The 14,723-nt window shown below is 38.1% G+C and overlaps 1 protein-coding gene across 3 annotated transcripts in view; it reads right to left on the reverse strand.

Annotated features, from left to right (window-relative positions):
* UBR1 (ubiquitin protein ligase E3 component n-recognin 1) overlaps positions 1-14,723 on the reverse strand; it is a 149,906-nt gene that overhangs the window by 75,521 nt on the left and 59,662 nt on the right. For all 3 annotated transcript variants that reach the window (XM_034994128.1, XM_034994129.1, XM_034994130.1), the window contains 7 exons: positions 12,841-13,021; positions 9,999-10,060; positions 9,608-9,718; positions 7,025-7,090; positions 6,664-6,765; positions 2,927-2,990; positions 614-738 (listed from right to left, as the gene is read on the reverse strand). In XM_034994128.1, the coding sequence (XP_034850019.1) occupies positions 614-738; positions 2,927-2,990; positions 6,664-6,765; positions 7,025-7,090; positions 9,608-9,718; positions 9,999-10,060; positions 12,841-13,021 (711 nt within the window). The remainder of the gene's footprint in view (positions 1-613; positions 739-2,926; positions 2,991-6,663; positions 6,766-7,024; positions 7,091-9,607; positions 9,719-9,998; positions 10,061-12,840; positions 13,022-14,723) is intronic.

Below are 14,723 nucleotides of genomic sequence, written 5' to 3' on the forward strand. Positions count from 1 at the left end.
ATAATCAGTATATACAAACACGTAAGTATCACCTGAGGTGGCCCTGAGACAGCACCCTGCAGGCCTCAGTTAGAGGCAGCAGAGATACTAACGCAGGCTCACTCTGGGATACAGGGGAAGACATCAAGCCTAGAGTAGATTACCCAGTGGTCTAGAATGCTTCTATCTAACCTTTCTTCCTTCCTTCACCTGAAATCAGCCTCGCCTGGCAGTCTCATGGCTCCCTCAGCTTTTCCAAACTCCCTCACCATTTTCTCTCATAGGCATCATTCCTCATAAATTCTTGTATGTTTTGGCTTGACATCTGCTTCTTGGAAGATCCAGACTAACACACTACCCAAATAGTATTTCAGGGAGCTCCCTTTTTCTCTGGAGAAATTTTATTTTAAGGTAAACAAAAAGTCAGGGAATTTCTTGTTCTAAGATGTTTTCCAAATAGCTATAGTGTTTCTTAAATGTTTCCTAATGCCCCGCAGTCCAGAATTAAAGTTTATATCTGGAAAATTTGCCAAATAGATTTTCCTCAAACTTCAAAGTAGTTTCCAATTAACAAAAAAGAAAAAAAAAAATCCCATCTTAAGGTGAATGGAGTAAAAAACCTTATTGGACTTACATTCTCAGGTAAATTTTTGGCAATGGCACTATGTGGCATGGGTTCAATACAAAGCAAGTGAATAATTTCTCTCATTGTGACCTCTTCTTTGGTCACATTTCCCACTCCAGGTACATAACGCTCTCCTAATACAAACAATGAAAAGAAACAGTAAAACAATTATTTTCTATTCAAATCTCTTCTACCAGGAACACTTATTACACAGAACAATGCAGTAACTCCATGAGAAAGGGACCAAATTATTTGCACATGTTCAAAAATATGAATAAAATTATGTAAAAGCCAGAGGAAGAAAAATGAAGAGATCTAAAAACACAGGCTTTCTTGTAATTTATACACACACAAACACAGAGGTACACATACACATTAGAAACAAGGCCCCTCAATTAAATTAGCATGTGCTTCTAAATCAGAAAACAAAGCACATGGCATTGAAAAAGCAGTGGCCATTGTTGAACGATAGCTTTTCTTTCAAGATTTTCCTCAATTTTGTCCCTACTTGTTATTTTAAGAAAGAACAAAGTGAAACTCAAAAACAAAATACTTAAAATAATATGTATCAGGAATGACTGGTGTTGCTAAAATGCCCACATGATCACATTTCCATTTTTCATCTCAATAAACTGCCAAATGGAGAGAGAAAATACAGTTAACTATGGGAACTTCATTGGTGTCATATCATCTAATTCTAATTGCCTTAAGAAGGCCTACGATAACTGGCCTTATGTCACCACTGGTTTTCAATACTACAGCATGTACAAAAAGTCCTATGATATTTATAACAAGGTTATTTTAAAGATAGGAAACTTTTGCCTAAGAGATTTGATAAATTCTACACATTAGCCAAAGAATGACTTTTTGTGAAGTGAATTCATTTCAAACAGATCATTCCTCTTAACATTTGTAAAGCACTTTGTAACTTTCAATTTTCTTTCACCTAAAACAATATTCCCTAGAAGTTCAGTGCTAGAAGGAACTTTAGAGATCATACAGATTAGCTTCTAGTTTTACAAGTCAGGAATCTGAGACCCAAAGAATATAGATGGCATGCTCTTGATAGTTAATATATTATAAATAATGGAAGTATAATAATATAATGTATAACAATACAATATGTAATTACTATAGAATATTATATAATTACATATATATTACTTACACATATATATTAATGATATATATTAAATGTTGACTCCTGAAAGTAATGAACTTATTATACTCAAGAATATAGCAAGTATTTTTTTTTTTTTAAGATTTTATTTATTTATTTGACAGAGACAGAGACAGCGAGAGCAGGAACACAAGCAGCGGGAGTAGGAGAGGGAGAAGCAGGCTTCCCCCCGAGGAGGGAGCCCGATGTGGGACTCGATCCCAGGACCCTGGGATCATGACCTGAGCTGAAGGCAGACGCTTAACGACTGAGCCACTCAGGTGCCCGAATATAGCAAGTATTAACCAAGAATCAAATCACATAGGAGGAAAAACCCAATAAATCTGGATAAACACAATAACAGAAAAATAACAGTAGCAATAATAAAACAGTAAAAATATAAAATAGCAAAAATTTAATACAGTACTAGAAATTCTGCATATAGTATTCCAAGAACAAACATTAAAATTCCCCTCAAGTTTTTGTAATTTAATAAAGTACAGCATTAATTTAAAAATCTTTTACACATGTATATCTCATTTAGCAATTAAGGTTTATCATACTTCCTGCTGAGACAAGCAGCCAGTCAGTAACTAATTCTTTCACAACAAGTAAAATGAACCCATGTTTTCAGATTTAACTAATGGCTAGAATCCTCACTAGGAACTACTAATATAAAGCCATGTCTGCTGCAGTAAAGTAAGAAACAACAGCCAGAATGAGAAGTTAAGAACTTTTACTTAGCTGATAAAATCAATAAAGACTATAAAATGAACATAAAAAATAAAAGTATGGCCAGTATTGCACAAAGTAATTTAATAGAATGACACGATGAAAATATATTTTAGACCTGAAATTTCATATATAAATAAGATTTTCAGCAGTCAACGTACAGATATTTTTCATTTACATTTCTAAGTAGGATAATTGTATTCCAGACCTCTACAAACGAGACCAAACAATTATAAATCAGGTACTGAAAAATAAAGATATAATAGAGCTGTGCTTTTTTAAAAGCTGGGTTTCTAAACATAGCAATCATATTAGTCACATTAATATTCTATGCTATGTTTGGGAAGAGAGTAAAATGATAAATTACAGTTTTTATTAATGTTCTCTCTAAAAAGAACTCATATCCTATTTCAAACATGTTTTAGTCTTACCTACAATATAGATGAGGACTTGAAGCATTTCTTCTATTAATGTATTATATTGTTTAATCAAATCCTATTAAATCAAAAAAGAATAAATTAGTTACATATGAACGAAAAGCTTTCATAAAACATATATTTCTGGATCAGGCTCATGGCCCATGCAGTCCAGTATTTTCCTCCAGACTAGAGCAGATTTACTCAATAGAAATATTATTGTTTTCACTATCATTACCATAGAGCCTTAAGTCAACAAACTAACTCTAATGACTTCCTTCTTATCTGGGTTGGTGGGACACTGGCTTCAAATAATAGATACCAGCTATAGTGACAGGAGCTGTCCTTAACACATCTCTTATTTAAGCAATGTAGCAAATCAGATACTCATTTTTACATTGAGTATAAAACATGACTAAAAATTAGCTTTGTATTTTATATTCTATTCTTTGGTTCTTTGCAACTAACTTCTAATGTGAAAGCATAAAATAAATTTGTAAATTCAAAGTAGGTAAGGACTAATTTATAAGTTCATATCAAATTTTAAAGCAATGAAGGATGATGAAACTGTATAGGACAACAAATAATAAATTGTGAAAAATGCAACAATACAATAAATGAAGAATATCCTTACTAAATAAGGAATTCTGACAAAAAGAGAAAAAGGATGAAGGACTAGAAAGATAATTTATTATCAGAAAGGGGGATACTACTGCATCAACAAAGATTAAAAATACCAGTGCCATACTGGTACATCTGGTAAAAACACCAGATGTACAAACTGCTAAAGAGTGTAAATCTGAGTAACTTTTAAGAGTCTTAAGAAAAAAAAAAAAGAGTCTTAAGAAAGAGCACATTGTTTTCTTCAGCAAATCCATTCTTAAAAATTTATCTTAACAAAATAATTAGGCAAGTGTTTAAACTGAAGTGCAGAGATGTTTCTGAGACCAAAAAAACTAGAAAACCGCTTCAGCAATAGGGGACTAAGGTATAATGCAATCATACAGTGCAATAATATATAGCCATTAAAAATTATGACATAAAAAATGATGTGGTTATGTATTTAATGACAAGAAAAAATATAGCAAATATCTCATTAAGAAGAGAAAGCAAATTACAAAAAAGCACATACAAAATGATCCAATTTTTGGTGTAAAAACAAGACACCAAAACTTAAAAAGTGATCATTTCTAAATTCAGCAAAGTCACAGGATGTAAAATCAATGGCAGAAATCTGTTGCATTTCCACACACCAATAATGAAGCAGCAGAAAAAGAAATCAAGGAATCGATCCCATCTGCAACTGCATCACAAACAAGAAGATACCTAGGAATAAATCTAACTATAGAAGTAAAAGATGTGTACTCCAAAAACTATAGAATATTTATGAAAGAAACTGAAGAGGCATAAAGAAATGGAAAAGCATTCCATGCTTATGGATTAGAAGAACAAACACTATTAAAATGTCTATACTACCCAAAGCAATCTACACATTTAACGCAACACCTATCGAATACCACAGCATTTTTCACAGAGCTAGAACAAACAATCCTAAAATCTGTATGGAACTACAGAAGACCCTGAAGAGCCAAAGCAATTCTAAAAAGGAAAAACAGAACTGGAGGGGCGCCTGAGTGGCTCAGTTGTTAAGCGTCTGCCTTCGGCTCAGGTCATGATCTCAGGGTCCTGGGATCAAGGCCCGCATCGGGCTCCCTGCTCAGCGGGAAGCCTGCTTCTCCCTCTCACACTCCCCTTGCTTGTTTTCCCTCTCTTGCTGTCCCTCTCTCTGTCAAGTAAATAAATAAATAAATAAAATCTTTAAAAAAGAAAAGAAAAGAAAAGAAAAACAAAACTGGAGGCATCACGATTCCGGATTGCAAGCTATATTACAAACCTGTAGTCATCAAGACAGTATGGTACTGGCACAAAAACAGACACATAGATCAGTGGAACAGAATAGAGAACCCAGAAATGGACCCTCAACTCTACGGTCAACTAATCTTCAACAGAGAATATCCAATAGAAAAAAGTCCCTTCAACAAATAGTGTTAGGGCAACTGGACAGCATCATGCTGAAGAATGAAACTGGATCACTTTCGTACATCATACACAAAAATAAATTCAAAATGGATGAAAGACCTTAATATGAGACAGGAAATCATCAAAATCCTAGAGGGGAACACAGGCAGAAATCTCTTTGACCTCGGCCATAGTGACCAAAGGCAAGGGAAACAAAAGCAAAAATGAATGACTGGGACTTCATCAAGGTAAAAAGCTTCTGCACAGCGAAAGAAACAATCAACAAAACTAAAAGGCAGCTTTCGGAATGGGATATTTGCAAATGACATATCTGATAAAGGGTTAGTATCCAAAATCTATAAAGAACTTAATATCGACACCCAAAAAACAAATCATCCAGTTAAGAAATGGACAGAAGACATGAATAGACACTTTTCCAAGAAGACAACCAGATGGCTAACAGATACATGAAAAGATGCTCAACATCACTCATCATCAGGGAAATACAAATCAAAACCATGATGAGATACCACCTCACACCTGTCAGAAACGCAAAAATTAACAACACAAGAAACAACGGGTGTTGGCAAGGATGTGGAGAAAGGGGAATCCTCTTGCACTGTTGGTGCAGCCACTCTGGAGAACAGTCTGGTGGGTACAGCCACTCTGGAGAACAGTCTGGTGGTTCCTCAAAAAGTTAAAAATAGAAATACCCTATGATCCAGCAATTGCACTAACCCAAAGGATACAAAAATACAGATTTGAAGGGGTATATGCACGCCGATGTTTATAGCAGCATTATCAACAATAGCCAAACTGTGGAGAGAGCCCAAATGTCCATCGACTGATGAATGGATAAAGAAGATGTGGTATATATATATATATATACAATGGGATATTATTTAGTCATCAAAAAGAATGAAATCTTGCCATTTGCAACAATGTGGATGGAGCTAAAGTGTATTACGCTAAGAGAAATAAGTCAGTCAGAGAAAAACAAACACCGTGTGATCTCACTCACACGTGGAATTTAAGAAAGAAAACAGATGAGCATATGGGAAGGGGGAAAAGAAAAGGAGAGAGGGAAACAAGCCATAAGTGACTTTTTTTTTAAGATTTTATTTATTTGACAGAGAGAGCAGGAGAAAGCACAAGCAGGGGGAGCGGTAGGCAGAAGGAGAGGGAGAAGCAGGCTCCCCTGCTGAGTAGGGAGTCCAATGCAGGGCTTGATCCCAGGGCCCTGGGATCATGACCTGAGCCAAAGGCCGATGCTTAACCAACTGAGCCACCCAGGCACCCCGCCATAATTGACTCTTAACGCCAGAGAACAAATGAAGGGTTGATGGAGGGAGGTGGGTGGGGGATGCGCTAGATGGGTGATGGGTATTAAAGAGGGCACTTGTGATGAGCACTGGGTGTTGTATATAAGTGATGAATCAGTGAATTCTACTGCAGAACCATTATTGCACTATATGTTAACTAACAACATTAAAAAAAAAAGTGATCATTTCTAGGAGGCAGACTGTTTCATGTGATTTTTCTTATTATTAATCTATATATTCTAAATTTTTATAAAGAGTATATGTGTACATATGTAGATATATATACATGTTGTATGTATATGTGTGATTTTTGGAAATATACCTAAAGATAAAAAATCCTAAATATGATTAAAATTGTTAACAAAAATATTTCCTTTGGAATTAATTCACATGTCTGTTTCTGTTGCTTACCTGGTCTTTTGTGGATATAGTCTTATTAAAAGCATCAGCAAGTTCATACCTCTGAAGTACCAGTAACAAGAACTTATTGGGATCCATTAAAGATGCACCAATCTGTGAAAGAAATGCAGCATCACAGTTCTACATGTATTAAATGAAGAAACATTTGTCTCTAGTAGGACTGTCAGAAATAGCATAAAGTCTGCAGAAGATAATGTAGTAGTCCCTTCCGTTTTTATGATGTCATATTCCTAGTTTTAACAATGAGAAAATTTTAAATAAAGTTAAAAATAATTATAGTATCTTTTCTCATTACAAGGGATCTAAGAAGGAAAGTTAAGACATAAATATCCAAAGTAATTTCAATAGGTACCTGAAGCATAATGATATCTTTATCATACATTTCTTCTCTGCACTTAACATCTTGGTAATAAAATACCTATAAAATAAAAGGTAGAATAGAAGCTACAAGAATTATTTTATTTTAAACAGAATTCTCAACAAAAACTATTTCTAAAACTTTCTCAAAATTAAAAATTCCAAGAACTCCTTAGTGGGAAAAAAATTGTAAATCTATGAATTATTTTAAGGGATGAGATTTTGAAGGAAATATGCATGAAAATACTTGAGTTTAAAATGCTCTATATTATTACTCAACAATGAAATAATTTATTTCCTCTAAGTTAAAAATGCCCACTTCAGAGTCGGTCTGGGATTGGAACCTGCTGGGGGCTGAAGGACTCGGTGGGCACCCACTTCAAGGACCCCTCCCTCTGCAGACGCTCCGCGCAGTTCGTGTTCGAGAGTGAACTACACTCGCTGCTACAACTGGACGCACCTATCCCCAATGCACCCCCCCACCCCCCGCGCGCTGGCAGCGCAAAGCTAAGGAAGCCGCGGGGCCGGCTCCCTCACCCATGCGGGCAGCGCCGGCAGGACCCCAGGCCAAACTCCTGGCAAATCCAGCTCCAAGGCTCAGACCAGTCCCAGCAAACCTGGCAGTGACTGCTATATCCCCCATTGCATTTCTTCCCAGATGGAGGTGGCCAGTTTCCTCCTGAGCAAGGAAAACCAGCCTAAAGATAGCCAGATGCCCACCAAGAAGGAACATCAGAAAGCCTGGGCTTTGAACCTGAATGGTTTTGATGTGGAGGAAGCCAAGATCCTTCGGCTCAGTGGAAAACCACAAAATGCCCCAGAGGGTTACCAGAACAGACTGAAAGTGCTTTACAGCCAGAAGGCCATGCCTGGCTCCAGCCGGAAGACCTGCGGTTACATTCCTTCCCTGGCCAGACCGAATCGTGGACGCCCCTGAAATCCGGAATGACTGAACCTTGTGGACTGGAGCTCTGGGAATGTACTGGCTATGGCGTTGGACAACAGTGTGTACTTGTGGAGTGCTAGCTCTGGTGACATCTTGCAGCTGCTGCAAATGGAGCAGGCTGGGGACTATATATCCTCTGTGGCCTGGATGAAAGAGGGCAACTACGTGGCAGTGCGGAGGTGCAGCTGTGGGATGTGCAGCAGCAGAAGTGGCTTCGAAACATGAACCAGTCATTCTGCCTGTGTGGGCTCCCTGTGTTGGAATAGCTATATCGTGTCCAGTGGCTCACGTTCTGGCCACATCCACCACCATGATGTTTGGGTGGCAGAACACCACGTGGCCACACTGAGTGGCCACAGCCAGGAGGTGTGTGGGCTGCGCTGGGCCCCAGATGGCCAACATTTGGCCAGTGGTGGCAACGATAACTTGGTCAATGTGTGGCCTAGTGCTCCTAGAGAGGGTGGCTAGGTTCTCCTGCAGACATTCACCCAGCATCAAGGGGCTGTCAAGGCTGTAGCTCGGTGTCCCTGGCAGTCCATTGTCCTGGCAACTGGAGGGGGCACCAGCGACCGACATATTCGAATCTGGAATGTCTGCTCTGGGGCCTGTCCGAGTGCTGTGGATGCTCAATCCCAGGTGTGCTCCATCCTCTGGTCTCCCCACTACAAGGAGCTCATCTCAGGCCATGGCTTTGCCCAGAACCAGTTGGTTATTTGGAAGTACCCAACCATGGCCAATGTGGCTGAGCTTAAAGGTCACACTGCCCGGGTCCTAAGTCTGACCATGAGCCCAGATGGGGCCACCATGGACTCAGCAGCAGCAGATGAGACCCTGCAGCTATGGCACTGCTTTGAGTTGGACCCTGCACGGTGGCGGGAGCAGGAGAAGGCCAGTGCAGGCAAGAGCAGCCTCACCCACCAAGGCATCTGTTAAGGACCAACTCATCACCTCAGTTGTTTTGGTTTTTTTTTTCCTAATAAAGTCATATCTCCCTCTCTTAAAAAAAAAAAAAAGCCCATTTCAATAAAAGTAAACCAATTTCTACAATCATAAAGCCATTTATCTCCCAAGTTGTAGCTTTACAAGTCCAGTTTCCCACCTTTTAGGAAAAACATTCCTCTTTATTTGCTTTAGAATGGAAGGAAAAATTGTTCAGGTAGCCTTCAATTAAGAATGGTGGGGGGGCACCTGGGTGGCTCAGCCAATTAAGCATCTGCCTTCACCTCAGGTCATGATCCCAGAGTCCTGGGATCAAGTCCCACATTGGGCTCCCTGCTCAGGGGGGGAGGCTGCCTCTCCCTCTCCCCTGGCTCCTCCTCCCTACTCATGCTTTCTCTCTGTGCCAAATAAATAAATAAAATCTTAAAAAAAAAAAGACTACAGGTCCCCAAGTAAGGAAATCTTCAGAAAAGACCTATATTAATGGACAGGTTTCTACTGGCTTTCACTTAATCTATCCACTCAATAGGATAAAACAACAAATGTCTAATGGTTACTAGAACTTTCATTTCTGAGTTTACATAAGAGAACAGAAAGTAAATAGTCAGCAAAATCCAGGGACACAAGGTAAAATTAAAGAAAAAATGATCAGAAATAGAACACACTCATAAATGTGAACAGGCCTTGCCATACCTGGCTAATGAGAGAGAGCCCATTTCTTCGCCACATCTCAGCAACAACCTGGGCAACCAATACCAGACAACGCAAAGGATATTCCACTAGTACCTCTACTTGAAAGTCCTCCTGAAACAAATGAGCAATTTTGTTATTTTTCAGAGGGCTTGGATGTGTCTCAAAGTTATGGCACTAAACAGTCCTCAGTTTTCTCATCTGTAAAATGGATGGACCTGAATGAGATAATTCCAAGTTCTTGTGATTCAGATTTCAATGTTCTTACATATAGACATAAAAGTACTGAATGGAAATTATTCAGGTAGGTTTCAAAATTTTTCTTCCCTCTCATCAACCAAGAAGTATTTAGAAATAGGATATAAGTAAATCAACACTTAATAGAGTCACTTACAAAAGGCACAAATTCATGCAGTCTTGAAACAGCTCCCAGCCTGCTTAAACGCACATGAAGACCTAACAGTTATAAAAAAGAGAGAGAAAAATGAAAAAGGAATAAACCCAGTTAATCTGTCTCATTAATTCCTCAAGTTTAGGAACTTGTGAGATGTTAATATACATTTATTGAGATTAGAAATGCAAACTTTTGATTTCTAATTTTGAAACACAGTAGTATTAATACATTTAAGATCCCACATTGTGCAAGTTGTGTTTATACATTATGTAAAAATAATATGTTGCCTCTCAAGATATCCTTATCCTGCTCTTAAATAAGCATCAAAAGAATTGAAAACTAATTTAAGTATTTCTTCTTATAAAAAGAGAAGTGACATACAAATCACATCAATTACACCATGTGCAAAAATTAAATTAATCAGGGCGCCTGGGTGGCTTAGATGGTTAAGCGTCTGCCTTCGGCTCAGGTCATGATCCCAGGGTCCTGGGATCGAGTCCCGCATCGGGCTCCCTGCTCCTTGGGAGCCTGTTTCTCCCTCTGCTTCTCTCTCTCTCTCTCTCTGTCTCTCGTGAATAAATAAAATCTTTAAAAAAAAAATTAAATTAATCAAAAAGCTAATCATAGGAGCTAAAACTATAAAACTCTTAGAAGAAAACATAAGGAAAAGGCTTCAAGACATTAGATTTAGCAATAATTTCAAAGGCACTATCAACAGAGTAGAAAGGCAACCCACAGAATGGGAGAAAATATTTGCACATCATATATCTGATATCCAGTTAATATTGAGAATATACAGAAAACTGCAACAACAAAAAAATCTGATTAAAAAAACATACAAAGGACTTGAATAAACATTTCTCCAAAGAAGATATAAACACAGCCAACAAGCACAGGAAAAGATGCTCAATAATCACTAATCATTGGGGAAATGCACATCAAAACCACAATGGGCTACCACTTCACTCATTAGGATGGCTATTAAAAAAACAGAAAATAAGAAGTGTTGGTGAGGATGTGGAGAAAATGGAATCCTTGTGCACTGCTAGTGGGAATGTAAAATGGTGCAGTTGCTATGAGAAAGAGTATGGAGTTTCCTCAAAAAATTAAAAAGTAGAATTACCTTATGGGCCAGTAATTCCACTTAGGATACATACCCCAAAGAATTGAAAACAAGGGCTCAAAGAGATACTTGTACACTCATATTCACAGCAACATTATTCACAACAGCCAAAAGGTGGAAGCAACCCAAGCATCCATTTGTGGATGAATGCATATGCAAAAGGTGATATATACATACTATGGAATATTATTCAGCCTCAAAAAAGAAGGAAATTCTGATACATGCTATAACATGGATAAACTAAGGACACTGTAGTAAGTGAAATAAGCCAGTTATAAAGGATACGTGTATGATTTCAATTACGTGAGGTACCTAGAGTAGTCAAGTCATAGAAATGGAAAGTAGAATGGTGACTGCCAGGTACTGCAGGGAGTGGGGATTGAGGTGTTATGTTGAGTAAGTACAGAATTTCAGTAGGGGAAGATGAAAAATTCTGAAGATGGATGGTAGTGACGACTGCACAACAATGTGAATATACTTAATGCCATTGAACTATACATTTAAAAATGGTAAAATTATAAATTTTGTGTTATATGCATATTTTACCACAATTAAAAATATAAATGTAGGGCATCTGGCTGGCTCAGTCAGTACAGCATGCGACTCTTTTTTTTTTTTTAAGATTTTATTTATTTTAGAGAGAGAGAGAGAGCAAGTGTGTGAGACCAGGGGGCGGGGGAGGGAGAGGCAGACAGGGAGGGAGATAGAGGGGCAGAGAATGTCAAGCAGACTCCCTGCTGAGACCGGAGCCCTGCTTGATCCCATGATCCTGAGATTATGACCTGAGCTGAAATCAAGAGTCAGACACTTAACTGACTGAACCACACAGGCTCCCTGAGTATGCAACTCTTGATCTCAGGATAGTGAGCCTCAAGCCCCATGTTGGGAGTAGAGCCTCCTTACTTCCCAACTAACTAAATTAGAAAGCTGCTATCAATATTGTTTAAAAATAAATAAATAAATAAATGCACTTATATAAAGTTGCTTTAAAAAAACCTGACAGGGCCAATTTACACGGAAATGCAAATCAAAGAACGATTAAAGAAAATCTATGATTTCTTTCTTTTAGTGGTGAAAGGAACAAGGACACACACAACACACTGGCGTAATCAGGCAGAGAAGAATGTTAAAAACCAGTAACAATGTATGTTAACTATACTGCAATTAAAAAAAAGCAAAAAAACCCAAATGAGAATTTAATAAAAATTTGAAACAGGGCGCCTAGGTGGCTCAGTTGGTTAAGCAACTGCCTTCGGCTCAGGTCGTGATCCCGGGGTCCTGGGATAGAGTCCCACATCAGGCTCCCCCTGCTCTGCGGGGAGCCTGCCTCTCCCTCTGCCTCTGCCTGCCACTCCCCCTGCTTGTGCTCTCTCTCTCTGTCAAATAAATAAATAAAATCTTAAAAAAAAAAAAATTTTGAAACAGAAACAAACCAGCAACAAGATTTTGCTATATTTAAGTCTGAGTGGGAGATGAGTTACCAAGTTAGTCCTTAAGTGTGTATTATAAGGATCCATTAGTTGATCCAGATTAAAAAAAGGCCCAGATACACAAGCATTCTTAATTAGATATTCTTTGAAGGACAGTGATAGCTCTTAACTGCAGTATCTGATCTGAGTATGTCTGTACATACTGAGCACAGAACAAAAATAGAAATAATTCCACTACCCTGAATATCTAAAAAACAAAGCTAATAGAAACATGCAAAAAACCACTCACCAGCAAGAGTCCTAGAGAGTGGCAGATGTATGCTTACAAGATCTTCAGATACTCTGTAGGACTTAGTTTCCAGAGTATGACCACACAATTGTACTACTGTCTTGCTACTAGATATAAAACTTGTACTGCACCTCATCACAGCTTTGTGACATTCCTTATAAGCCACGAGTAAGAGCTCTTCCTAAAAGAAAAAGAAAAATGCAAATACATTAAGTTATCTACTTTACCACACCATTCAATAAATATTTAGTCAATATAAGCACAAAATTATTTTATGTATAGCAGGGATACCTGCAGAGGATCTGCAAACTAGGTGGAAATATCAGACAGACAAACACACATGCACTATCAAAGTAACACATTTTAAGTACCATGTAAATGGTATAGCAACTAGCCATATCACATATTTTTTGGCAACCCTCATCTTATGGAAGGCATGCATAATTATTCAAGATGAGGTCAAAGTATGCGTTGCTCATCTGGACATTTACCAAACTTTCTGAAGTCATCTACATTTGCTGTTGTCACTCTAGCTTCTGAAACTTCTTTAGGGTCTGCTTTCTGCCCTTACCAATTGATCGGAACTGCTTTTTGAAAAAAAATTCAAAGGATCTATGTAGTAACCAAACTCAGAGGGTCTTTTCCAAGTCCCCATCTTCCTTAAAATGTGTGTGGCATTGTATTCTGTTGAGTACCTTAATCTCTTTTTTTTTTTTTTTAAGATTTTATTTACTGGGGCGCCTGGGTGGCTCAGTCGTTAAGCGTCTGCCTTCGGCTCAGGTCGTGGTCCCAAGGGTCCTGGGATCAGGCCCTGCATCGGGCTCCCTGCTCTACGGGAAGCCTCCTTCTCCTTCTCCCACTCTCCCTGCTTGTGTTCCCTCTCTTGCTGTGTCTCTCTCTGTCAAATAAATAAAATCTTTAAAAAAAAAAGATTTTATTTATTAATTTGAGAGAGAGAGCAAGAGCGGGGTAGGGGCACAGACAGAGGGAGAAGCAGACTCCCTGCCAAGCAGGGAGCCCAACACGGGGCTCAATCCCAGGACCTGGGATCACGACCTGAGTCGAAGGCAGACACTTAACCGACTAAGCCACCCAGGCACCCCTGATGAGTAAGTACCTTAATCTTTTTGAAACTTTCTTTCCCTCTGGTTTTTACAAACCTACTTATTCTGATACTTCTGTTATTGATTAAAGATTTCAGTCAGTGATTCCTTTTTTTCCCCCCAATTCCTTCTGCCTACTAAATGAGACATTCCCAATATTCTCTTCTTACAGGTCTTTAATTTCTACCACCTCAATTAAAACTGCAGAGATGACTCTCCTAAGCTATATCATTTCTGTTTATGTGCTAGACATTCTTGCTTAGGTCTTAAACTTATATTTCAAATTCAGAATATATTAAATTGGTTTGTCATCATTTCTGCTTCATTGTGTACTTCCCTTCTCAACTTCCCTTGTTCTGTTAATGACACTATGATTCATACATTCATCCACACAGAAAATCTCAGAGCCACTGCATTCTGTGTGTTAGATGTTAACAGATTTTTCAGGGAAAAATGTTCTGTGTTCACATAAGACTGAGAAATGCTAGGTTGAACAAGATCAAGTAAGATTTTTTTTAAATGCCACTGAACTTTTCAAACCCTTTAATTAATCACTGTGCTGATTTCTAAATGGAATATTCCCAAAATTTATTTGATCATAGAATTCCTATTTTGGGATAAAAATAGTGTGAGAAAAACTATCTTGAAAAGTCAGTTTTGACTCTTCTCTTCCTGGCATACCACCCCGATTTGAGTTTTCCTTATCCTAAATTTATTTTATAATCCTTACTTCCTCTGGGTTCTTTCTCTTTTTCCCTGACTGCCCCCACCCTAGTTAAG

This window comes from Mirounga leonina, unplaced genomic scaffold (genome assembly GCF_011800145.1).
Source record: "Mirounga leonina isolate KUSES-001 unplaced genomic scaffold, KU_Mleo_1.0 Mir_91, whole genome shotgun sequence".
Taxonomy (NCBI): Eukaryota; Metazoa; Chordata; class Mammalia; order Carnivora; family Phocidae; genus Mirounga; species Mirounga leonina.